Source organism: Cordyceps fumosorosea (genome assembly GCF_001636725.1).
Source record: "Cordyceps fumosorosea ARSEF 2679 chromosome Unknown scaffold_9, whole genome shotgun sequence".
NCBI lineage: Eukaryota > Fungi > Ascomycota > Sordariomycetes > Hypocreales > Cordycipitaceae > Cordyceps > Cordyceps fumosorosea.
This window is the reverse complement of record NW_017387309.1, coordinates 759,701-784,220: the sequence shown is the minus strand read 5'-3', so window position 1 is coordinate 784,220 and position 24,520 is coordinate 759,701. Positions and strand designations below refer to the sequence as shown.

The following is a 24,520-nucleotide window of genomic DNA, read 5'->3' as shown; positions in this document are numbered from 1 at the left end:
TCGTTAGCCGAGCCGCCCAGGCAGCACCCCATCCCCCGCGCCCGGCAGTGCAGCACCGCGTCGATCGCGTCGTGCAGGCCGCCGAGGTCGGGCAGCTTGACCTGCAAGAAGTCAGCCGCTCCAGCTGCGGTGAACGCGCGAATATCCTCAAGAGTGTTGCACCACTCGTCGGCGACGATCTGGACGGCGATGCGACGGGCATGCAGGCTGCTTGAGCTGCCGCGGACGCTGGATCTGCGCTTCCCGGGAGGACGCTACGATGGGCGACTCGATGAGCACGGGGCCGTAGGGATGCGCAGCGCGCGCGACGAGCTCCATGAAGCTCGGGATCTCCGCGTCGGCGAAGGCTTCGCCGAGCCTGCCGTAGACGTCAAAGTGCAGCCGCGGGTGGTAGTCTGAAGCTCCTCGTTCTTGGATTCGTCTCGAAACCGAGCGCACGTACTCGAGCAGGTAATCTCCCTCCGGCCCGATGTCGCGTACGTGGACAAACGACGCGTGAGGCAAGAGGGCCACTCGCTTCATGATCATCCTGTCCAGCTGCAGCCAGTCGTTGCAGTGACACGACGCTAGGATGTCCACCGGCCGCGCGCTCATCTCGACCGCCCACTCGCGCGCGATTACCTCGGCGGCGGTGCAGCGCCAGACCAGAGCCGTCGCCGACAGCAGCGCCTGCGTGAGACCGTAGCGCACCGCCGTGTGCAGCCGCCTCCCACACCCGCCGCTGCCGCCCAGGGCGTCTACGGCGATCGCGTTCGCACGAAAAACTGAGACGTCGCGGCGGAGCAGCCACGGCCCGGCGACGGCGCGCAGAAACGGGAGGTGCTGTGCAGGGAGGAACAGGGGGTCCCGCGAGGCGGCCCCAGAGAAGATGACGTCGACGCAGTCGCCGACTGCGACCGCGCCGGTACGACGCTGGTGAAGCCGGGCGTTACGGGGGCGCCGTCGACGGCGAGGGGGTCAAAGTGCGGGCTTGACTTGACGGCGGCGAGGTCCTTGTGGAAGTATCCGGAGAGTCCGCAGACGAACCGCACGTTGGTTGGTTGGACTCGGGTCCGGCCCATGATGACCGAGTTCTGAGTACGGCGATCGAGTGTAGTAGCCTTTGGAAAATTTCTTTGGTGAAGAAGGAGCTGCACATTCGGCGCGGCTGGTGTATCTGGGGATGACTGGATGTCAACAGTGTTCATTTAGCTACCGTGCATCATTCGGGCCCCCTCCAGCCTACTGCGAACAAGGACTGTGCTGACACAAGGCCAGTACTATAGGAAGCCGCGGGTGAACCTGAATTGTTGTCTTCTCCAGTTCGTGTCGTTCTCCCCCAAAGGTCCCCGCATGCGTAACGCGAATACAGGCAAGCTACTCATGCAGGGATCAGCATATAAGGTTGCTCATCCGGTGCAGATGCTTGCATATATTGGCTCTAGCTGTGGCCATCCTCTGCATGCTAAGTTACTATGACATCGTCAATTAAGGGTCCTTTGAAATGTGCCCTGTACCAAAGTTCTTTGAAATGCATCCTCGAGCAAAGTCCCTTCGGAAAAGAAAGTACCTCATGACTACTGCTGCATATATTTTCTCCAGCATGTATATATATCAAGCATGAATGCGAGGTCCCGCTGTCACAAGGGGTCTTGCACTGTGCCCGTGTTTCGCTCCTCCTATAATGCCAGCATCGATCTCGATTTGTCCAGTTCCCCAGTGCCCCGACTACGCATCTTTCTACTATCCTATTCTAGAAGATGGCCGAACCAACCCAGACTCAGTCCCAGAATCTCCTACCTTATCACCACCCACCAGAGACAAAAGAACGCTGTAAATCCCTATCCTGGTGAACATGGCAATAGCATCATAGACTCATTAATAAAAGTGCAGTATGCGAACTTGACCACGATTGATCTTGGCGAATTTGACAAGCCCGGAGGCAAGGAAAGGTTGGCAGCCCAGTTGACCGTCGCGGTGCATAATGTTGGTACGTGAACCGCAACTACCTGCTTGGTGCGTCTACTTGCACCATCACAGGCTTTTTCTATGTTACAAACTTTGGTCTCAATCCGGATGAGATTAACCGTCAATACGCTATTGGTCGTGAATTCTTTGCTCTCCCTGAGGACGTGCGAAGGTCGTACCGAGCACCCCTTGAGGAAGGCATCTACAACGGCTACCAGCCACTCGGATCCATCGAAGTCCTGCCGGGCCTGTACGATAACATTGAGTTCTACAACATACTAAAGTTCCTGCATCAAAATGAGCGGGAGCATCCCGACATCTTCCGGCAGCACTGGGCCGAGATTGAGCGCTTCCACCGCTACGTCCACGAGAACATTGCCATCAAGCTGCTGCGCCTCATCGCCCCTCGTTCTGGAGCTCCCGGAGCAGCACATATCCGACGGCCACCTCTACGAGTCCAACTGTGACAGCGGCCTCCGCTACATAAACTACCGCGCGCGCTCCGCCGAGGCCAACGAGCGCTTCCAGGACCTGTACTCGCGCGGCCACACGGACAACGGCACCACCACGCTGCTCTTCCAGCAGCCGGTCGCCGCGCTGCAGGTGCGCAAGGGCGGCCGCGAGGAGTCGCCGTGGGAGTGGATCCGCGTGCCGGAGGGCGTCGTGTCGGTCAACGTCGCCGACGTGCTGTCCATGCTGTCCGGCGGGTACCTGCGGAGCGGCGTGCACCGCGTCGTGGTGCCGCCGGAGGACCAGCGGGCACGGGACCAGCTCGGGCTGCTGTACTTTGTGCGGCCCAGCGACCGGCTGCCGCTGCGGCGCTGGGACAGTCCGCTGCTCCGGCGTTTGGGGTACTGCGAGGAGGAGGGCAAGGGGGGAGGCGAGGGCGAGGTGCCGGCGTTGGAGTGGACACGAGCGCGGATCAGGAACAACTGGTCGCGGTCGCCGACGGATGCTGATGCGGGCGTGAGCATGGCTGGGTTCTCGGTTAAGCAATTTTACGACTGATCTTGGTGATGGCGATGTAGAGCTGCGCAACGTGAAGCTTCCCGTTGCGCACGGAACGCTGATTGAACGGGAAGTTGTACGAATGCCTACCTCCTGTCAAGCTGAATACCGCTCGAATTCTAATTGGTCATGTGGAATATTACCTAGTGGCTTTTAGTCTCTAAGAAACAAAATATTTATATATCAATTGTGCTCAGAGATACGATTGAGGCTGTGCGGTAGTCAAGGCACTTTCTAGTCGCTTCGTTGCAGTTGATGGCAAAAATAGCAGTTATAGTGATCCATTAATAATAGCAATAATCGTTAATATATTGTATTTAATTTTCTTAATTCAATGTTTGCTTTAGCAGCCCTTTCTTGATTCTTTGTTAAAGGCTCATTCCGCCCGCCATGCCCAGGAACTTACCACCAACACCGTCCTCTCCCTGTTGAAAGCACCATCTTGAACAATCCCTATATTCTTGTATAGCAACAACATATAGCAAGAAAAGAAAACGATGGATCAAAATGCTAGTCATCTCACCGCAAGCTAGGCCCCAACCCAACGCCATTCGGAAATCCTGATCCCAAATCGCCGCCATCCAAACCCAGCCTAACTCCTGCCCCCATCTTTAGTGTGCGCCCTTCTCAGAATCCGGTATCTGAGCCATTCCTCGAAACATGACTGCGGAGTGGTTGATGGCAAGAGTGAGCCTCTCGAGGAGTCTCGTAGCGTCGCCACGCTCGGCATCTTGGGCGTGGCCCGCCGCGGTGACATGGATCAGCATACGGAGTTGATTGATGTCCAGGATGGATCGGTCGTAGTATTCCTGGTACTCTCGAATGTACTTGTCGTGAAGACAACGACCGGCTTGGGTCAGCGTGCCGGTGTAGTCCTCCTCGTCGTTCTCCTTCTTGTGCTTGCTCTTCAGATGCGCCTCTCCGGCTTGGGCTGCCTGCTCGCGCTGCCCGAGGTTGATCTCACAACGGAGAAGAGCAGCTCCCCGGCATTTTAAGTCTTCCTCGCTGGTATTGAGTGTTTCAATGAGGGTGTTTAGCTCACCCCCTCGCGTCTTCAAGTCGGTCTCGGTGCTTTCGAGGTTTTTCCTATGGCATTCAAGCTCCTTCTCTCGGCAGAGAAGAGCAGCTTCTTGGCCTTCCAAGGCTGCCTCGCTGCTCTTTAGCATTTTACTGCGGGTATTTAGCTCCTCCTGCTTGGCGTTCAAGACTGTCTCGATGCTTTGTAGCTCTTCTTTGCGGCAGTCAAGCTCATTCTCCCGACGGCTCAATGTAGCCTCGCTGATTTCGAGCGCTTTCTCGTAGGTTTTGAGCTCTGCTTCGCAGCTTTTGACAGTTTTTTCGAGGTTGTGTAATTGAGCCTCACGATCTTGAAGTCTTCTCTCACGATCTTGAAGTCTCCTCTCACGATCTTGAAGTCTCCTCTCACGATCTTCAAGCTCGCTTCTACGATCGTCGACTCGACCGTTGCCATCTTGAGGCGTCTTCTCGAGATCGTCAAGTTGACATTTGCCATTTTCAAGCGCCTTCTCACGATCTTCCGGGATTTTGGTGAAATCCTCAAGTTTGTCCTGGACGTCTTTAGAGCTGTCGTTGCGATGTCCAAGGCCGCCCTCGACTTTATTCTCTAGAGCAACAACAATTTCTGGAAGGCACTCCACACCTTGGGTAATATCAACGCTTTGCTTGAGAGCAACTCGGAGCCTGTTGAGATCATCAATCTCAATACTGCTGTGACGAGTCTCGCCGCCACGTAGAGCAGGATCGCGAAGGCCTTGGTCGACTTCGCTGGCTAGAGTGGTCTCGCGACTGCTTCCGCTAGCCTCGCTGGTCGGTGAAGCCTTGCAATTAGCATCCCTTGGCTGGGCTGCACACCTCTTCTTTCGGGCACGCTTCTCATCTCCGTTATCATTGCCATCAGGCGCGCCAGCCTGCGCCTCAAGCGCCTTCCGTTTCACAGCACGGGGCGCGTGAATGAACTTCGGCAGTGTAATGCAAGGGTCGGACACCAGTTGAAACCGGTTTAGTGATACTTCATCTGGCTTGATCTTGTCGGAAACCGCGGTTGATTCCTTGATCAGCTTTAGTCCAAAGACAAAGCAGGACAGGGCACGGCGAAGGAGCTCCGGGCATGCGTCAGGCAGGATGGATCTGACGAGACAGTGATTCCGAGGTACCACAGTGGACGGCGCAAACTTAACCTTAGACAGTAGAAAAGTTTCAACTTTTTGCTTCTCTTCTTCGTTGCAGCGCGGGAGAAACCTGTCCCGGATGACTTGCCTTGCGCGTTGGCCAAGTTCATCGTAATAGACCTCGTTGACCATGACGAAACAGATGCTATGTCTCAAACTATCTCTTTTGGATTAAATATCTTTGCATTAGAATTAGCAGAAGTTGACGAGTGTAGATGACTGAGGCAACAAACTAGACAGAGTTGGTGTTGCGAAGTGATGACTCGATACGAGTCGGTGACGAACTCCGCTTCAATATTGTATCGCTGAGGATTAAAAGATTAAAGACCGAATAGATGTTAGAAAAAAGAACGAGATATCTGAGATTGAGCAGCGAAGTGGAAGGGTTCAAGGGGGAAAGTGTGATGAAGGAGGAGGGAGGGGAAGGAGGAGAAGGAGAAGAAGGAGAAGAAGGAGAAGAAGGAGAAGAAGGAGAAGAAGGAGGAGAAGGAGAAGAAGGAGAAGAAGGAGGAGAAGTAGGAGAAGTAGGAGAAGTAGGAGAACGAAGGGAAAATGTGCGGGGACCAAGTGGAAGAGATGGATAAAAAATACAAAAACAAGAAAAAACTCTAAAGGAAGAGGAAACGAAACCAGTGCTGGGAAGTTGGTGAGAGTGAAGTGAAGGTGAAGTGTATGTGTTTTAACTCGAATGCACATGCAGTAGCCGCAGTCGGGCCACCAAATTTTACTATATTGCTACTATTACCGCTATCACTGTGATTATCGTAATTATCGAAATACTCACTATTGACACTATTAGTGTTTGCTTGCGCTTGTGTTTCCTTGCCTGTGATGGTTGCCAGTCCGAGTGGGCATAGTTGGCGGTAGATACCTACCTGTCACCTGCACTTTCTCTCCTACATCATCAGTTCCACGACAGCCCCTCGGATATCAGATCCAGCGCCTACTCCAACCATCTAACATCTTCACTTGTAAGCATATACATGTCGAGTTGAAGGGCATGCCATGTCCTAGGTGCTGGTTAGAAGCGTTCTTACTTGCACCTCCTCTGCCAGGCAAACGGCGGCCGAAAATTGACTCGGAGATCATCAGTAGGAGAGCACATATGTCCACGACGAGATTCACCATTCGACATCAAGAATCATCAGAAAGCAGAGAGGGATGAACAAGAAAATGCTAAGACCGTTTGCGACAACCATATCGAGGATCAGCACCTCCTCGAGAACTGTCTTTACGTACCTCAGCAGTCCGACGACAGCTTTTCCCTCTCAACCCTTGAGCCGATCGCCCTTCAGTCAAGGCAGTTCCAATGAAAGCAAACGAGTGTACCATCAGCCCGTTGAAGTGAGATACTTCAACCGTGAAATTGACGAGGCTGCTGATGGCTTGCAGCCAGGCAGGCTTTCGTGTGTGGAACCGCTGCTTGACCGATTGCCTGCATGACGGCTCTACCACCAGCCTGTACTGTCTCGGGCGAACGAATGTCACCTTTACCTGTTGAATACGTACTTGATGGTGGTTTGCTATGCGTCCGATTGTCGCCTGATTCAATGCTTGACGAGCCACTACTCCTCCCTTGGTGCCCAATGGCGGTACGTCACCTACGGGCAGTTACCTCTTCTCACCCAACAAAGTAACTGTCACTCGAGCGAAAGGATTTTCCATCTGTCACCATCATATACGGCGGAGGGCGCAGAGCTGGCTTGATAATGTGATCAGAGCAAGTGAATATATGCACCGTGAGCCGTTTGCCCTACCTACTGCACCTACCTTTTTTTTTTCACAGGGCACACCAGACATTACCTGAAGGTGGATATTTATTCCATCTGTCAGGCTTCCTGTTCCTGGTATATATTTCAGGAGACTTTCGCAATACTCATGACGGCGAATAACACATAAACCCACCACCCGCAACGACAAAGACATCGCTCACCACAACCTCCAGAGCCGGCCGCAGCTTTAGTACCATACACTTCAGCTTCTTCTTCTTCATCCAACGCGTCATCTTCCACTACAGAAATGGGGCCTCTTGACGATGAAGCGGCACTCGTCGCCTGGTATCAGGCGCTGAGGCCACTTCGCGTCGACCTCATCGGTGACTTTGCCGGCAAAGAGCTATTTGCTATCCACGGCGAGGCACTCTTGACGCACTGTATATCCGAAGCAAAGGTCGAATATCGAGGTATGCAGCACCAAACATCCCTGGAGCCTTCCAATTTCGCGCTCCCATTGAAAGTGTGTTGAGATGATATGGTCTCGGACTAACAGCGATCAGACGGATTCCAGATATTACATGCCATCCACGCAGTTGAGACGTTTCTCAGCAATCTGAAGCGCCGTGGATGCCAATTTCATATCATTTGGTTTAGTAGCCATGAGTGTCTTTGCATACCGTCCGGATCGTCCACCGCTGCGTCGGGCTTCCATCGCTTGACGCGAACTATCCTGATCAAACACCTCTGCCATCATTCGGCTAGCATGGACATCACGTTCGAGTTTCCGAGCGCTGAAAGTGCTGAATTTCAAAATTATACTACCGAGAATGCTCTCCGCTTTTTCTTGTGTCTCGATGGTCTCAGTTTTGATAGCGATGCGACACCGTTCGCCAAGTGGCATCTCGCCTTCATTCATGACATTGGCACCAGAGGCTACAGTGTAGCCTTGATCAACAATTTCGAGTTCAAAAGCTCAAAGGTGCGTTACGATTACTAATTCCATGAAAACTTATCAAGATTTCGTATTGAAAAGTCGCGCTCAGTGTACTAATTAAAGCCTTGATTCAGGCCTTCGCCTCGATGCTCCCTCCGTCGCAAGGCACAGCGAAATTCGACATTGAGGAGCCATCGCCTCTGCCTCGAAGAGAAATAGCTACATTACAAGATTTAGAGGCAAGGGTGGGCATTGAGTATGACTGGTCCCCCTGGTCTGACCGAGCGCCACTGTCGGCCAAGGATATGGTTTCCTTCACCGGTCTCTGCAATACGCTTCTATTTGACTCCAGCGACTGTATGAAGAGGTGCGCTGCAGCCTACATTCTTCACCTTTCCGAGGTGAAGCGGTGTAATCTTTCGGAGAGACCATGCGTTGTGGTGTGTCTGAGCCCAGCGCTGCAAGAGAGTATCGACACCTTCTTTACCTACTTCACAGAAATCTGCGCCAGCAGTGTCAATTATGTCCGAGCCCAGAACTGGGACCTTTTTGATATTTTCGACTCCCGAATAATTCGAAAGATCTTAGAGAATCTTTCGAATTTGATGCCGGCGGCAGAAGTCATAGTCGAGGCCAGAAACTTTGCGGAACGACTCGACCTTTTAACAAACGTCGACATCTCAGAGTTTCTTCCGCAGATCGCTGGCGGCGAGGCTCCAGAGCCTGCAACAGCAGTGGACCAAGCAAACGATGCAGTAAATCCTGTCATGCCCTTCAGACACCCTACTTTGGACAATTACTTGGAGCCAGTTCATGTTGTCGCCAAGGAAGAGACAGCGTCGGCGGACAGCTCCAAGGTCTTTCGTGAGCTGTCACACTGGCACAATGCCAAAAAGGCTGTTGATCCAAGAACAATACCTCCTCCTGCGGGCTACCACCGCCGTCTCAAGAACCAGAAGATGATGGCCGACACGATTGCCTACTCGGCGAGCCTGACCAACTCTGCAGGCAAGATTATCAACCCAGAGACCATAATAACGGCCCCCGGAGCGAGCGCGAACTCCACGAGGGGCAATAGGAAAGGCGAGACCTCTATCCTGCAAAATTCCAAGCTGCCAGTCCAAAATTCTCAACCGAAGATTAAAAAGAGCTCTGGAAAAGCCGGCCGAGACAAGGCGCTTGAAGAGGCTTGGAAGATGCAGAGAGGGAAACTTGACAGCAAAGCCCGGGATATGATGGCGGCCTGGGATGAACGTTGCCGACAATTTCAAGGCGAAAAAGACATTACACGCCGCCTGGGCAAAGTCACTGCCTATCTCGCAGCTCTATCCAGCGATGCTCGGAGTCTTATCGGCGCCGAGATACTTCTGTACATTTGCCACATAATCACCTCGATGATTATACTGGGGGGACGGAGCAAGGATGATAAGATCAGAATGGTCTTGTTTGCCAAGATGTGGTCCACCATTATGGAGGCCGAAAAGCTTCCACAGTCTCGCGAGAGCTTGTGTCTCCTCGAGAAGCTCTCACGTCTTCTCGAGATGCCCATCACCGTGACAGTCAGCGACAACCACCTCCTCATCAACCGCCAACTGCCATTCCCCAAGACCCTCACGGCCAGCCTTGTCCCGCCAACCGAGGCCCTCGCCTTCCAGCTCGAGCACTGCGGCCCTTTCCTGGAGCGCAGCTTTGACCCCGCGCCGGACCCTCGCGTGTCCAACTTCGAGCCCGATGCGTGGCAGCGTCGCGTCCTCGATGTCATCGACGCCGAGCGGAGCCTTTTCGTTGTCGCGCCGACGTCGGCCGGCAAGACTTTCATCTCCTTTTACGCGATGAAGCAGGTCCTGCGGTCCAGCGATGACGGTGTGCTCGTCTACGTCGCGCCCACCAAGGCCCTTGTCAACCAGATCGCCGCGGAGGTGCAGGCGCGCTTCTCCAAGTCATACGACAACGGCCATAGCGACGGTGGCCGGTCAGTCTGGGCAATACATACCCGCGATCACCGCATCAATAACCCGACGGGCTGCCAGGTGCTCGTCACGGTGCCGCACATTCTGCAGATCATGCTTCTGGCGCCGTCCAACGCCGAGGGTGCACGGCCGTGGTCCTCGCGCGTCAAGAGAATCATCTTTGACGAGATTCACTGCATCGGGCAGGCCGACGACGGAATCATCTGGGAGCAGCTGCTGCTGCTTGCGCCATGCCCGTTCATCGCGCTGTCGGCCACGGTCGGCAACCCGCTCGAGTTTATGCAGTGGTTGGAGGCGTCAGAAAAGGTCAAGGGGCGAGAGGTAGAGATGATCGTACACTCTTCGCGGTATTCAGATCTGCGCAAGTTCTTGTATCGCCCCCCCGGAAAGATGTTTGCATTTAGAGGGCTGCGTCCTGTTGAAGGTCTTGCAACGCCTGGACTTGATGAGGGACAGGCTGAAGTGCCGTCGTTCAATTTCATCCATCCCATAGTCAGCCTCACAAATCGGTAAGTTGTTGGATTCTATTTTCTATGCGTCATTTCACACGGACTAACAGAGCTCTCTAGAAACCGAGGGACCATGGACGACATTGCTCTTGAGCCAAGAGACTGCCTATCCCTGTGGCGGAGCATGTCAAAGCACAAAAGCCCAGAGTACCCTATCGATGATGCGCTGTGTCCTCAAACCTTCTTTCCAGCCGTTGTCAAACGGTCTGATGTCCTAGAATGGGGGAGCCTGTTGAAAAAAGTCTTACAGTCATGGATGCAAGACACCAAGTCGCCTTTCTCTGCTGTTCAAAGTGAACTGGCTTTCCCTCTGTTCCATGCGGACGCCGAGGTCCCGCTTGACGAAGCCGCAATGGATGATTTCAAGGTAGTATTTTCAGTCCAGGACAGCAAAGCACACGTCTTCACCATGGCGTTGCCCCTGCTCACCGACTTGCACACTCGCGGAGCTCTGCCCGCCATCCTGTTCAACTACGATCGAGACTCTTGCGAGGCCACTGTCGTCTACCTCGCCGCCCAGCTTGCGCGCGCTGAGAAAACCTGGAAAGAGTCCAGCCCTGAATGGGCAAGAAAGCTTGACGAATATGCGGCCTGGAAGGCGGCGAAATCGCACGCGAGGCCGGGTAAGACGGAGAGCAAGAAGCGGCTGGCCAATAGTCGTGGAAAAGACGAAAATGGCGACAAGATGTCCAAGTTGGACATGCTGCGGGAGGAGATGAGCGTGGAGGCGAGCAAATGGGATAGTTTCGAACCGGACGCGCCACTGGAGCGTTTCTCATTTGCGGACACGAAGAAGATGCCAGACTCAGAGAGCAAGCCTCTGGTAAAGCGTCTTATCGAGGCCAATGTGCAGCCAAAGATTATCGCGGCCCTTAGTCGAGGCATTGCGGTGCACCACGCGGGCATGAATCGAAACTACCGACAAGTGTAAGTCAGCCAGCCAACCTCCAATGCATGTATCGTGACAATGGAATCCACATGTTAACATGCCCATCAATAGTGTCGAGATGCTCTTCCGTAAAGGCTATCTACGAGTCGTCATTGCCACCGGGACGCTCGCCCTCGGTATCAACATGCCTTGCAAGACGGTCGTCTTCTTTGGCGACTCCGTCTTCCTAACGCCGCTTAATTACCACCAGGCCTCCGGCCGCGCCGGTCGTCGTGGCTTCGACCTGCTCGGAAATGTCGTCTTTGCTGGGATGCCGCTCGCGCGAGCCCTCAAGGTCATGTCGTCGCGGCTACCGGACCTTGGTGGCCACTTTCCGCTCTCGACGACGCTGGTCGTCCGCCTGCTCGGCCTGGCTCACCACACTGGCAACAACGCATACGCGACACGGGCTATCAACTCCGTGCTTTCCCTGTCGCGGTTGTACCTCGGTGGCCCGTCGGACCAGATGGCCATCCGACACCACCTGCGCTTCTCGATCGAGTACCTGCGCAGGCAGCGGCTACTGTCGGCGAACGGCGCGCCGCTCAACTTTGCGGGCCTGATAGGCCACCTGTACTTTACCGAGAACGCCGTCTTTGCGTTCCACTCACTGCTTAAAGAGGGTTACTTTCACAGGCTGTGTGAGACGGTCGAAAGGAATCCGGAGGCGGTGATGCGGGAGCTGGTACTGGTGCTGGCGCATCTGTTCTGTCGAATCCCGCTTGGTATTCAGAGCAACCTTGTCCGGTCGCCGTCCGTGATTGCGCTTCCTCCGCTTCCAGACGCGGCGGAGCGTGTCCTCCGTGGGCACAACCAGGAGGCCCTCGACATCTTCCAGCACTACGTAAGCACCTATATCAAGCAGCGCCTGGAACACGTTCCCGACACGAAGCTACCCTTTACGGGGTATCAAGTCGGGATCCAGCAGAACGACGAGTCCCGGCCCATGATCGCTCACCTGCCACCCATGAAGCTCCGCTCGCCCTTTGCGGCGCTGTCCGGATTAACAGACACCTTTGATACCATCCACGAGCTATGCGCCACGGTCCGCAGCGACGTGTTCCTGGAGGAGTCGGCCGTACCGTACATTCGCATATATCCTGCTGACACGGCCGGTCGTCCTTGGAACGCATACATCTACGACTTTTTCAAGCACGGCGAGCTAACAGCACTGGTGCGTGACAACAAGATTAAGCGCGGCGACGTCTGGTTCCACCTTAAAGACTTTTCGCTCGTCTTGGCGACTATCGTCACCAGCTTGGAAAACTTTGTCCGCCTGGATGGTCGCACGGACGACGACGCGGCCATGGCGGACGTGCAGGATGTGGGCGACGCAATGCAGGAGCCCATGGAAGAACTGCGACTGGGTGAGGAGGAAGAAGAAGAGCCCGAAAAGCAGCCTGCCGCGGGAGCTGCACGGAAACAGCCCAAGGCCGCTAAAGCTAGTAAGAAGAAAACGGTCGCGCTGGCTTCCTGGGAGGACGACGTGAGCGATGACGACAGCGCTTCAGGAAGCGAGGCGACGTCGTCTCTTGACGATGATTCTTGGCAGGACAGCGGGGATGGTAATTTGCCACAGGTAATCAAGACCTTTAAGTTGCTTCGGGAAGAGTTTGAGGTCAAGTTCCGCAAGGTGTGGGCTTAGTTGAGACGGAAAGGTGGTATTTTGAAAGCTGTTAGGTTTTAGTGTAGGAAGTTTACATGAATCAAGATTGCAAGCCTGCTAGAGATTTCTTTATCGCCGGATCGCTGAAGACGAAGATGATCAAATTGATGAAGAGCGCAATCCTCTAAGTATTCGCACAGTGTATTGCAGTATGCATGTGCTTGCTGTCTGAATAGTCAGTCCTACAATGTGCGCGGCGACCCAATGGGCTGCTACAAAGGAGGAGGCTGGTTGCTCGCATCTCTGCCTCTGTTGCGGAACTGAGTTTTAGCACGAGACATGCATGCGGCTCAGAGCAATACGCATCTTTGCCGACATTCGGCTTCAAGCGCGTCCTGTGGTGGTCCATGTCTTGTGATGCTACCGTCGGCAGAGCAACACAACACTCACGGGGTGGCTGGCGAATACGAGAATTTGCCCTCTCACAACCTTGATGAAACCTTTCCTGTGCACGCCTAACTACCAACATAACGTTGTACATGTTATTATAGAGGTTGCACGCCTGCCCCCTCTGTTTACATAAAACTTGTGCAACCACGCATCGTGGTGTGATGATGCGTGGCCCCCCCCCCCCCCCCCCAAAAAAAAGCAAAACGACAAACACACTTCCGAGATCCGAGAGGCCTTTCTCCAGCCAAAGAAGTGAACAGAAAAGGGGGGCGAGAGGCTCTTGTCGAGCAAGCGCCGTCGCTGGCCTCCAGCAACAGACAAGGCTCTCTCGTCCCGGAGATTTCACAAGGGCAGGCATCAATCGTGATGCGGCTGTCACAAGGGCAGGCATCAATCGTGATGCGGCTGTCATAAGGGCGGTATCATTCGTGATGTGACTGTCAAGAAGAAGAAAAGGGCGGCATCATTCGCGATGTGTCTGTCAAAGAAGAAAAGGATTTCGCAGCGCGGACGAGTCGACCTCCCGCCGCAAGAAACCTCGAAGCATTTCCGGCTTGTATCGAGGTTTTCTCCAAGTTGAGTATCGCCCTTCTTCTCCCCATTTGCCTTTTCTAGGTTTTCAACTATTTTTACCCTGTACCACCACCTGTACTATTAGTGTATTCTTAGACTATTCTTATCAAACAACTCTACCACTCATTCTGCTGGTCAGGATGTCCCTGCTGGTCAGGGAGCGCCTTGCTGGTCAGGGTGCAAGCCCCTGCTGGCCGGGGCCCATCCCGCTGGTCGGGGTCTTCCTGCTGGTCGGGAAGCTTTTTTTTTTTGCCCGCGGGTCGGGATTTTTTTTTTACTCTTCTTTCTCTTTGCCATGCTCGTGATTGCGTGACCGCGTACTGCGTGATGGTGTAGTTGATGTCTAAACGATGTGCTTAATCTACGACACGGCCAGTCGTTAGAGTTGCTACCGTCGGGGTGTTGGTCTTGAGCGATGATGATTTCCGGGGAGGAGTGTTAGTTGCGCAATGAAAGCCGGCCAAATGTTATTTACAAGTAGATGATGTTCTTCATAATAGAATTCCTTATTTACTCTCGAGCTGCAGCGGCCGGAACGGAGGACAAACTTCAGTCTTCAATTCATTTATGTTTATATCACTCTCCATCTTCATACAGAACCCGAGACCTCATCAACCCGGGCTCCTCACGGCCCAACTCGGCCACCATGGCCTCCATCTCGGCCATGATGCCCACCTCGACCGGATACTCGGTCATGATGCTCGCCACCACCTGCCGCCACCACTGCTGCTCGCCGCGCGGCCCCAGCAGCGCCATGTAGTACTCCCACCACTCCGGCCAGAACCCGGCCGTCTCCCAGTCCGTGATGCCCGTCACGTCCCCCGTCGCCTCGTCCACGAAGATGTTCGCCCACGAGAGGTCCCCGTGCGTCAGCCGCGCCCTTCGCGGCCCCGTCGCGCCGCCCCCCTCCCCGCTCCCCTCCGCGCCCGCCGCCGCGAACCTCCGCCGGAACGCCTCCGCCGCTTCGGGGCGCCGCGCCTGCAGGTGATTCGGCAGCGCGTTGTGAAAGCGCGCCACGTCCACGCACGCGCGCCACAAAAACGGCCTTCGGAACTCTGCCGCCGACGTCGTCGTCATCATCTGCGGCATCGAGGAGGTTGATGATGCTTTCGGCGGCTGTGGTAACGGCCGGCGGAGGGCGGGCGGCTCGCTCTTGCGGTGGTTGTAGCAGGCGCCGCCGGAGATGGCGCGGACCTGGGCGGTGCCGGGCTCCGGCTCCAGGCGGTGCAGGAGCTCGAGGTAGGCGCGAAGCTGCTGGCAGGTGCGGGCGCGGGCGGCGGGCGACATGGAGGGCCAGGCGGCGTCGAGGCGGTGGCCGGCGACGCGCTTCATGCGGATGTAGTTCTCCTCGACCTTTTCGATGGTCTTGGACTGCTCGTCCAGGCAGAAGCCGATGATGGTCGGCACGGGGATGGGCCCGGCGGCGTGCGTCTTGATGTAGTAGATTGCCTCGACCTCCATCCGCAGCAGGTGCGCGAAGCCGCGCTTTCGCACGGCGTAGTCGCCCTCGAAGACGAGTGTGGACTCGGGAGACATTGTCCCTAGTCCTAGGTGCGGTGTAAGGTTTTGTTTGTCTGGTGAGGATGATCACTCACACTCCATGGAATCGTCGCTCATCGGGGGCGAGGTGGGCAATTTATGGCCTCATGGTAGAGGAGACTACAGAGTTGAGCGCTCATTGAAAGCTACCAAATTGGGCATGAAGCACAGTTTCGAGTTTTCAGCATGGTGGGACAACGTGAAGCGTGCGACCGCCGTTGAATCGTGCGAGTTCGTACATGGCCTTATTAAATATGCTGTGGTCGCCCAAGTAGTCTCCGCTGGTGTGATAGTAGCACCAGGGATAAGCAAAGCAAATTCATGGCCAAAGGTATCGTGCACGATAGCTTAGCAGTCAAGATCTCACAACTATCTTGTCGATCGCACTGTGTGGCAGGCAAATTGCAAGCACTCTTGTTGTTGTAGTAACTAGTAGTAACTAGTCGACTTATTGTAGAGTCCATCTGCCGTCTACTCATAAACATAAAAATTCGAAAGCCTGCAACATGAATCGACTGCATAAATACCTCCATCGGAGCGGCACACCCTCAGCAGCTCAAAGTAGCCATTTGGCGAGGCTTCGTGGCTGAGGGGCCGTCGCCCAACACTGTGTCCTAGAACCCGAACTAGACGGAGCCATATCACCCATAAGCTAGATACTGTCTATCATGAGTTACACGTTCAATTGCTTTTTTGCGTATGGCACGCTGCCTCACATAACTCGCATGCTCGTAGCCGGTGTTTGAAGTTGCCAAGCGGTAGCTGGAGCTGTCTTGTTACACGTACTTGGCGTGACATGAAGCTCGCATGGACTGCTTTGCAGGAGGGTATGAGTCAATTAGTCGATAGAAAGGGTAGCACAGAGGACGCATTATTTGCTTGTCAGACGCAGGCAATGTCGTTCCAGCCCTCGTAATACTCTGCTGGCGAATCATGGCGACGTGCAATTGCACTTGCATGCTGAAAATAGCCGGTACTCGTTGCAAATATTTCCGCCAATCTAGTCATCCTAACTCTTCATTGCTCACGAGGTAGTTGCTATAATCTTACTGGAGAATGAGAAATGACATGATGATAGACATCGAGGATGTCCCAGGATATGCCAAAGCACTCGGCGCAGGAGTCGCCATTGCCCCATCATTCGAAGACATTTCGACGAGAATTAGACGGAGATGTGGTGTTTATATAACCCTTGTCTTTTGAAGACGTAAGGGAGGAAATAGACTTCAACGCTGTCTTGGGCTTACTGTCGGGTGGCTGGGACTATTATTCCCGCTTCATTGCCGGAGGATCACGACCGAGTTGAAGAAGCCGATCTAAGTCCATATATGAAGGATTGAAAGATGACATGTCATGGCCAGCTGTATTCGAATTGAAGAATTGTTTTTTGTTTTTATTTTATCTGCGGGTTTTCTTTGTACGGCTTTCGTTCGTCAATATCCGCCTAGTTCGTCGTAGAACCGCGACTGGTATGGTTAAGCTCAATAGGTCGAGCCGACGTTATCCATCTGAAAGGCAAACTTAAATCTAAAATTCAGCGACACATGAGATATAGTAGTTCAGGGCGGATAGCATGAATACGGCACCACTATGCCCTGCTTATCGGTCTCACCGGCAAAACTCGCACAGGGCAGCAGGTATTACGTCAAATAGTTGCTTGTGATGGGCCTCGGTCTATTCATCCACATAGTGCGCGATCATCACTTTTCAACTCTAAAAATAACTAGCCAACTGCTGGATCCGTGTGTCTTCAGGTCAGGTATCAATGGGTCGGTTCCCATCCCATGGTGGAGGTGGTCAAGTTATACTAGAGAAATGCCCAACATGCGCGGTCGGGGATATATTGATATGCAATTCGGCTTGCTGCACATCATCTTGTGTGTCATGATACACGCATTCGTTTAGCTGATCTGTCTCTTCCAGCGTCCCGTGTTGACGATACACACGTCGTCCTATTAATAAACGCCCAGTTCCTCCAGTGGCAGTGCTGTCTGTTTGCTGGTGCTCAGGCCCGCATTATTGAAGCACGAATAAGCAATGGCCCAGTCCCTTCCTTGGTGGAACAGGGTCCCAATGTTCTGCTGGCATGCATCAGCAACTTATCCCGCCAACCGCCTTGGAAAAACGATGAAACAAAGGGATCGGCAGTGCAGTGATAGTCATGGTTGGACTGGAGAAGTCCGGTCCCCAAAGTTAATCAGGGGGTCGGACCTGAGCATGTGGAACCTGTCTGCCCTTCTTTCATCACAAGGCAAGGCAACAAGTTTATATACGACGTAGAGGTCCTTCCTTTCCTTCCCTTGCGTTTGATGCACGAGAAAAATCTCACTCATTCTCCCGGCCTTGGCATCTCATCTCTATCGTCAATCAATCACCCACCTGCCTCCAAAATGCGTCTCAGCCTTGCCGCCGTCGCGCTGCCCCTCGCCGCCGCCTACTCGGCGCACCCGATGCTGCTCAAGGCCGTTGAGCAACAGGGCTGCGCGCTGCCCTCCAACTACACAATCCGCGACTTTGTCGGGCAGACCAACGGCACCAACGCCGACGCCGACGCCTCCTCGCCGACCTACATCGCCTTCGCCTACGCCGACGCCGCCACCCAGGTGCAGACGAGGTGCCAGTTCAACGCCACGTCCAAGTCGACGACGCCCGAGGGGCTCACGCCGCGCTTTGCCTGCGAGAACCGCGATGTCAAGTTCATCTGGCAGCCGGGCCAGTTGACCATGGTCGAGCGGGCCTGTCCCAATCCGCAGGGGTGAGACTTTCCCCTCCTTCTCGCTCCCCTTATCCTCACCCATCTTCGAAAGGAGAAGAGAACAAAAATGGCAGAAAAAAGGGGGGAATAAAAAAGAAGAATAAAAAAAGAAAATACTGACCCATCATAGAACACCCCTCTACGAAGCCTCCGGCAGCGTCACCATCCAGGCCCCCTGCAAGGCCGGCCGATGTGTCGCCAACGCCACTGAATACACTGGCCGATTTGCTAGTCTCTCGCCTGTCCGAGATCCGACCAGCTTCAAGATGGCCTATCAAATGATGGAAATTGAATGAACAAGTTACGACCCTTGTACGATTAAAAAGATTCATAGACACATGATTTTGTTTTTCTCGTTTTCATAAATTGAAACATTAACTACCTGCAAATACACAACATTATGCAGTGGCGCCCTCCGGTACCTTTTTTTTTTTTTTAATTGTGTTGGGATGACGCTAACCCCAGATTCTTTTTGATTGGGTTGGCCCACCTGAGCAGCCCAAAAACCTCGTGATCAAAGCACTTCCACCTCTGAATCTACCTCTAACAACCGACGATTACAGTCCTCTTTACCCTCTCAAAAATCATCTTCTATCTTGTATTAGCAGCAGGCCATCAGTGCATCGAAGAATGTGGCTCGTGCTACTCGGCTGCTTGCTGCAAGCAGCCGCTGCCATAGCGCCGCCGCTGCCCGGCGTGTCGCCCGATCTGTTTGCCTCGCTCGAGCGCCTGGCGCGGCTCGTCGATATAACCTACTGCATCGGCAACACGGGCATCGTCAAGCCATTTAGCTGCCTGTCTCGCTGTGCCGAGTTCCCCAACGTCACACTGTCCCGGACCTGGAGCACCGGCCTGTTCATGACGGACAGCTGCGGCTACATCGCCGTTGACGAGACGCCTGCCGCCACCGCTGTCGACATTGACTCGCACGGCGCCATCATCGTCGCCTTCCGCGGCACCTACAGTGTCGCCGATACCGTCCTCGACCTCAGCACTGTGCCCCAGGAGTACGTGCCGTACCCGGGCGACGGGTCGCCGGCGCACAAATGCACCAACTGCACCGTTCACATGGGCTTCTTCAAGGCCTGGCAGAGCGCCAAGGAGTCGGTCATTCCCGAACTCATACAGCTGCGGAGGACGCACCCCGATAAGCCGATCCATCTTGTCGGGCATAGCCTTGGGGGGGCAGTAGCCTGCCTGGCCGCGCTTGAGCTCAAGACGACCGTGGGGTTGGACAACATTGTCGTCACGACATTTGGCGAGCCGCGTGTGGGTAACGGCGGGCTTGTCGATTTTATCAATCAGATATTCGGTTTAAACGACGAAGCCGACATGGCAAAGCGCTCATATCGACGATTGACGCACACCAACGACCCTGTTCCGCTGCTGCCGCCTGGTGAATGGGGATACAAGTCGCATGCTGGCGAGATTCACATTACCAAGTCGGATCTGTCGCCCGCGCAGGAGGACTTGCAGCTCTGTGAGGGCAATGATGATGAAAGGTGCAGCGCCGGCCAGGACAGCACGTCACAAAGTCTGACGCGAGTGACCGAGTTTTACGAAAGCGTTGCCGCCAGCCAGTTACAGAAGCGGGGGTTTCCCACGCGGCTCAAGTTGTGGCAACTATTCTTCGCGCATCGGGATTACTTTTGGAGGCTAGGACTGTGTTTTCCCGGAGGCGATCCGTTCGACTGGGGTCGCAACAAGATGTCGGAGTTGGACCTTGTCGACGTGGAGAACCAAGAGCTGTAATCCGTACCGGATGGTCATCTGCGGCTGTGGCGTCCGTGACGGCGAGGGTCATGCGCCTGTAACTTAGATTGTACAAACAGACCTAATGTGATAAGATTAATTAATAGGAAAACGGCCTCACTTGCAAATCATTTCGAGGCGTAGGCTCCGCATGCCACGCGCGATGATCTTGGAGCCATTCAGGTGTCAACATCGCCCAAGGCAACAAACTATTGGGCGCGCTTGGTGGGACCCAAGTGAGGGGAAGCTGAATCAAGACGGGTGATGCACCTCCATCTCTTTCTTTGCGGGCTGGAACCGCGCGCAGAAGGCCGGCCTGACGACAAGGAGGTTGATTGAATTGTGACGACATCACATGGCCGCGAGATTGTGCTCTTTGGCCTGGGAGGGGCTGCGCAGCGTCGGGAAAAGTCGTGATGGCAGGCATCATATGCGAGGGCAGGGCTGACAGGTCGATAGACGACAAGGCCAAAGAGAGGGTCCAGTCAGAAGAGCCTACTAGTTTTAGGCGCTGGGGCATGGCGAGAGACTCGAAGTGAAGCACGGAGAACGTCAACTGTGGCCACTAGCCTTGGTGGAGTGGCAGTGCTGGCGAAACTAAACGAAGGCCACGAGGGAATGAAGAGACGAGAAGCTCAGGCAGCTATGTACAATCTTCTTGTGCGACGTGATGCGTCGTCACCTTCTGGGCGGTGCTCGTGGACGGCTGATGGAGTGAAGAGCTTTTTTTTTCTTCTCTTTGTAGCGTGGTTCAGATACTACCTTGTAGGAAGGTTCAGATAGAGTGAGGGTTAGAGAGCTACCCCGCGACGCTGACATGTTTGTCAAGGCAGCAAGGAAATACTGGCAGCAACGGCAACCCACAATGTAAACGCAATAAACAATAAACAAAGGGAAGTCCCAGAAACACAGATACAGGCAATAACAACAGACAAACCGACAAGGAAAAGAACTTCTTCAGTCACCCATGCAGCTTACGTGCTACGGATGCTGCGGCTAGGGGTCCGGTGGCCATCACCGCCACATCCACCACCAAGGTATTTTCTTGGTGAGTACACTGGTAAAAGATACCTTTTGGTTGGACATTCGGAGGATGGAAGGGAGGTGAAGCGTATCGAGCTTTTTTTTTTTTTCAAGCTGGAGCGGGGGAAGGTGAAAAAATCTCCACTGCAGCTGGTTGCTTTCTCCTCTTCTCCCGCCGCCAGGCAAGGCAGCCAGGCAGGCTGGCGACGGGCAACAGTGGGCGTTTTCAGCGGGCAACTGGCCTGCTGATGGCCCGCGGGAGCGCCCTGGCCAGCTGCCAAACTGCCAACACCCGCCGACAGAAAACTGCTCGCGACCAGCCCATGACACCACCGGAACAACCTAAAACTTCCTTAACGTTTCCTCTCACACAGCACAACCAAAGCTCCAGCCAGCAAGCTCCTTGGTCCTTGGTCCCCCCCCCCCCCCCCTCCGCTCTTCCCCCCCCCCCAAAAGCGCCTAAAACCCAAGTCCAAATCTACCACTTATCCACATCAAAATATCAACACTTACTCTTTCATCCATCTTTCCCCCATTCTCTCCCCCAGTCGATTTGTGACTTCTCTGTCTTCTTCTCTCTTCTCTCTCGTTCCCACACCAAGCTTTTTGCGTTTTTTACTCGATCCCAACTCTCTTAAGCACCACCCCGCTCTTTCAAAATGGCCACTGAGGTATGCTCCGTTTGCGCTTCCCTGTCCCTCTCCTCCACCGCCCCGAGGCCCCTTTACGTTCAATGCTTGGAGCCAACAAGGACCGGCGTCTTGAGGTGCCGTTCGTAGTCGTTCCAAACATGCCCTCACCATCGCTTCTGAAGCTGTGCTAACTCGTTTTCCCAGCGTGAAAGGTTTGCCCTCCCGGCCCCGCCGCCACCATGATCGGCCTCAACTACGCAACGCAAAAACTGACGCCGTCCACAGCAAGACCTTCCTCGCCCGCCTCTGCGAGCAAGCCGAGCGGTACGATGAGATGGTTACCTACATGAAGGAGGTTGCCAAGATCGGCGGCGAGCTCACCGTCGACGAGCGTAACCTTCTCAGCGTCGCCTACAAGAACGTCGTTGGCACCCGCCGTGCCTCGTGGCGCATCATCTCCTCCATCGAGCAGAAGGAGGAGTCCAAGGGCACCGACAAGCACGTACCTACCATCAAGGAATACCGCCAGAAGATTGAGACCGAGCTCGAGAAGGTCTGCCAGGATGTCCTCGATGTTCTTGACGAGAGCCTGATTCCCAACTCCGCTACTGGCGAGTCCAAGGTCTTCTACCACAAGATGTGCGCACCCAAAAGCTTGCTTGAACCATGTGTCACATTTATCTCAGATACTGACAACCGCTTAGGAAGGGTGACTACCACCGCTACCTTGCCGAGTTCGCTTCTGGCGAAAAGCGCAAGGTTGCCGCCACTGCTGCCCACGATGCCTACAAGGTTAGCAATCCCCTCATGCCCGCTTTCGCCTCATATAAACTGACAACCGCAGAACGCTACCGACGTGGCCCAAACTGAGCTCACCCCCACGCATCCCATCCGCCTGGGTCTTGCTCTTAACTTCTCCGTCTTCTACTACGAGATCCTCAACTCTCCCGACCGTGCTTGCCACCTCGCCAAGCAGGCCTTTGACGATGCTATTGCTGAACTCGACTCATTGTCTGAGGAGTCGTACCGCGACAGCACCCTGATAATGCAGCTTCTTCGTGACAACCTCACCCTGTGGACCTCTTCTGATACGGCCGAGGCCGAGCCCGCCGCCGAGGCCCCCAAGAAGGACGAGGCCGCCGCCCCCGCTGAGGCCGAGAAGCCCGCCGAAGAGGCCACCACTGAGGCCGCCGCCACTGCTGGTGCCTCCTAAGTCCGCACTTGTCTTGGCACGGACTGGTGCGGTGCAGTTGACTCACGAAGAAACGGGTTGGCTGGTGCGTTTGCTTTTTTCGCAAATTGGGGGGTAGAATTTATTATGGTTTCGGCTTGGGAGAGAAACACGGCCGTTTCTCCCGCCTGGCTGCGCAGGCAGCCATGGCAAAAAAATGACAACCTTGCCTCTGCGCATCGTGGAGGGTAATCTTGTTTCTTTTTTTTCCCAATATGGCTGCATTACTGAAATTAGTTGACCCTGATCCGGAAATTTTTTATGGATCGTATCTCGTTTTTTTTTACCTTACGGAAAGTGTTGTTTCTGCTGCTCTCTTGTCAAACACTTTTGAGTGTTTTTTGTTGTTATTTTGTTGTCTTTTTTTTCCCACAGTTTTCTGCAGTGGCCTCCGGCGTACCTCTTTTGACCAGCCGTCGTTGTAAGGGTTGAAAAGAAGAGTCGACAATTTGGAACCTGTTTGCGGAGGAGAGAGAAACTTTCCCGGACGACACGGCCCCCATTGAGAGGGCTCCGGGCTCTATCTCCCAGCAGGTTAAAGGGGACTCGGGATGGAACCGCAGTATATAAAAAATGGCAAAATATCTGATACGTGTGTGTCTGCGTGTGTGTGCGATGTGATGTTACCATGCCGTGTGATGTGGATGTGATGTGATGCTGTGTGGCGTGAACCTGTTGGTGTCTTGTGACCAGTGAGTGACATGCGGTATTTGAGCTGCCAGATTACACAGGAGTGGTAAGACGAGAGGCAATTTCTACTACGAATGGTTATGAATGGATGGCGATGATTGCACGTAGTATATTGAGACACATTGCAGGAGAACTATTTGTTGCAACTGTACAGTTGGTTATAGAGCAAGACAATAAGCATATGTCCAATGAATGGTATTAGATGGTAGTAAGATTTGAGGATGGTTAACAATATAGCATAGGGTATAATAAGCTGCGAAAAGTATTCAAAGACAAAGAAAGGATTCAAGGCTTCCAAAACGCACGCAAAAACTCCTTCAGAGGACGCCCGCTGTCTCGTCGGGTTCATGACGACGATGACAACATGCTGGGTTGTGGTGTGGTGGTGATAGAGTGATGTCGGTTAGTAGCTTCTGCACAGCCGTTTCAGCGTTATTATCCGTGGCGGGTCTGCTACTCCGGGCGCCTCAACGGCGGGATGTCGCCGTCGACCTCCTCGTCGGCGTCTGGCCTGTAATCAGGAGAGAGCCTGGCGTACATGGCCGTCCTGGTCGGCCCATCGTCGTCCTCGCCAGCTTGCTTGCCACTGCGCCAGGACCGGCGAGACAGCCGGCGGGCAACCTTGGCAAGCGCCTGGCGGCCGCGGGCGAGGATGAGGGCAGGGCGGGAAGACGAGGATGAGGAGGCAGTTGTGGTGGACGTGGCCGAGGAGGAGCCGACGTGTCGGGAGGAGGCGTTGTCGTTGGCGGTGGAGGAGGTGCCGTCGTCGAGGGAGGCGGTGGCGACTTCATTGCGCCAGATGAGGATGCGATCCTGTTTGGCAGGGGACATTTGTGGGATGACGATTTGCTCTGTAGCTTCCATTGTGTGTGTGATTTGTAGTTGTGTCGAGGATATGGTGCGGATGTGTAAGTAGGTGGGTTGATGGGCTGGAAGCAAAGGCTCGTCGTGGTTGTAGACGGGTGCGCTCTTGTTGAGCAGCTCTTTCTATCCTTTAGAGAGAAAAGGCAGCTTTCTCGTACAGAACAGCCTGCTTCGTCCAAAAAAAAAAAAAAAAAAAAAAAGGGAG

General features: G+C 54.2%; 9 protein-coding genes across 9 annotated transcripts; 5 read left to right on the top strand and 4 right to left on the bottom strand.

Annotated features, from left to right (window-relative positions):
- Nucleotides 1-147: 147 nt before the first annotated feature.
- On the bottom strand, nucleotides 148-1,061 carry ISF_04429 (methylaspartate ammonia-lyase; the record flags this gene model as incomplete). The annotated part of the gene is made up of 2 exons (XM_018848035.1): nucleotides 148-822; nucleotides 909-1,061. The coding sequence occupies 2 exons, from the start codon at nucleotides 1,059-1,061 to the stop codon at nucleotides 148-150; spliced, it is 828 nt and encodes a 275-aa protein (XP_018704991.1).
- Nucleotides 1,062-1,739: 678 nt separating this feature from the next.
- On the top strand, nucleotides 1,740-2,955 carry ISF_04428 (Oxoglutarate/iron-dependent oxygenase; the record flags this gene model as incomplete). The annotated part of the gene is made up of 4 exons (XM_018848034.1): nucleotides 1,740-1,812; nucleotides 1,868-1,969; nucleotides 2,020-2,197; nucleotides 2,232-2,955. The coding sequence occupies 4 exons, from the start codon at nucleotides 1,740-1,742 to the stop codon at nucleotides 2,953-2,955; spliced, it is 1,077 nt and encodes a 358-aa protein (XP_018704990.1).
- A 611-nt stretch (nucleotides 2,956-3,566) lies between these two features.
- ISF_04427 (Neuroblast differentiation-associated protein) lies at nucleotides 3,567-5,276 on the bottom strand (the record flags this gene model as incomplete). The annotated part of the gene is made up of 1 exon (XM_018848033.1): nucleotides 3,567-5,276. One exon carries the CDS (start codon nucleotides 5,274-5,276, stop codon nucleotides 3,567-3,569), a length of 1,710 nt encoding a protein of 569 aa, XP_018704989.1.
- Nucleotides 5,277-7,163: 1,887 nt separating this feature from the next.
- On the top strand, nucleotides 7,164-12,845 carry ISF_04426 (DEAD-like helicase; the record flags this gene model as incomplete). The annotated part of the gene is made up of 5 exons (XM_018848032.1): nucleotides 7,164-7,326; nucleotides 7,420-7,838; nucleotides 7,928-10,272; nucleotides 10,333-11,199; nucleotides 11,273-12,845. 5 exons carry the CDS (start codon nucleotides 7,164-7,166, stop codon nucleotides 12,843-12,845), a joined length of 5,367 nt encoding a protein of 1,788 aa, XP_018704988.1.
- A 1,560-nt stretch (nucleotides 12,846-14,405) lies between these two features.
- ISF_04425 (Protein kinase-like domain protein) lies at nucleotides 14,406-15,365 on the bottom strand (the record flags this gene model as incomplete). The annotated part of the gene is made up of 1 exon (XM_018848031.1): nucleotides 14,406-15,365. The coding sequence occupies one exon, from the start codon at nucleotides 15,363-15,365 to the stop codon at nucleotides 14,406-14,408; it is 960 nt and encodes a 319-aa protein (XP_018704987.1).
- Nucleotides 15,366-17,758: 2,393 nt separating this feature from the next.
- Nucleotides 17,759-18,419, top strand: ISF_04424 (hypothetical protein; the record flags this gene model as incomplete). The annotated part of the gene is made up of 2 exons (XM_018848030.1): nucleotides 17,759-18,123; nucleotides 18,254-18,419. The coding sequence occupies 2 exons, from the start codon at nucleotides 17,759-17,761 to the stop codon at nucleotides 18,417-18,419; spliced, it is 531 nt and encodes a 176-aa protein (XP_018704986.1).
- Nucleotides 18,420-18,753: 334 nt separating this feature from the next.
- On the top strand, nucleotides 18,754-19,875 carry ISF_04423 (Lipase, class 3; the record flags this gene model as incomplete). Its single annotated transcript, XM_018848029.1, has 1 exon — nucleotides 18,754-19,875. The coding sequence occupies one exon, from the start codon at nucleotides 18,754-18,756 to the stop codon at nucleotides 19,873-19,875; it is 1,122 nt and encodes a 373-aa protein (XP_018704985.1).
- Nucleotides 19,876-21,557: 1,682 nt separating this feature from the next.
- On the top strand, nucleotides 21,558-22,743 carry ISF_04422 (14-3-3 protein; the record flags this gene model as incomplete). The annotated part of the gene is made up of 5 exons (XM_018848028.1): nucleotides 21,558-21,569; nucleotides 21,735-21,742; nucleotides 21,816-22,169; nucleotides 22,235-22,322; nucleotides 22,375-22,743. The coding sequence occupies 5 exons, from the start codon at nucleotides 21,558-21,560 to the stop codon at nucleotides 22,741-22,743; spliced, it is 831 nt and encodes a 276-aa protein (XP_018704984.1).
- Nucleotides 22,744-23,904: 1,161 nt separating this feature from the next.
- On the bottom strand, nucleotides 23,905-24,315 carry ISF_04421 (hypothetical protein; the record flags this gene model as incomplete). The annotated part of the gene is made up of 1 exon (XM_018848027.1): nucleotides 23,905-24,315. The coding sequence occupies one exon, from the start codon at nucleotides 24,313-24,315 to the stop codon at nucleotides 23,905-23,907; it is 411 nt and encodes a 136-aa protein (XP_018704983.1).
- Nucleotides 24,316-24,520: the final 205 nt, after the last annotated feature.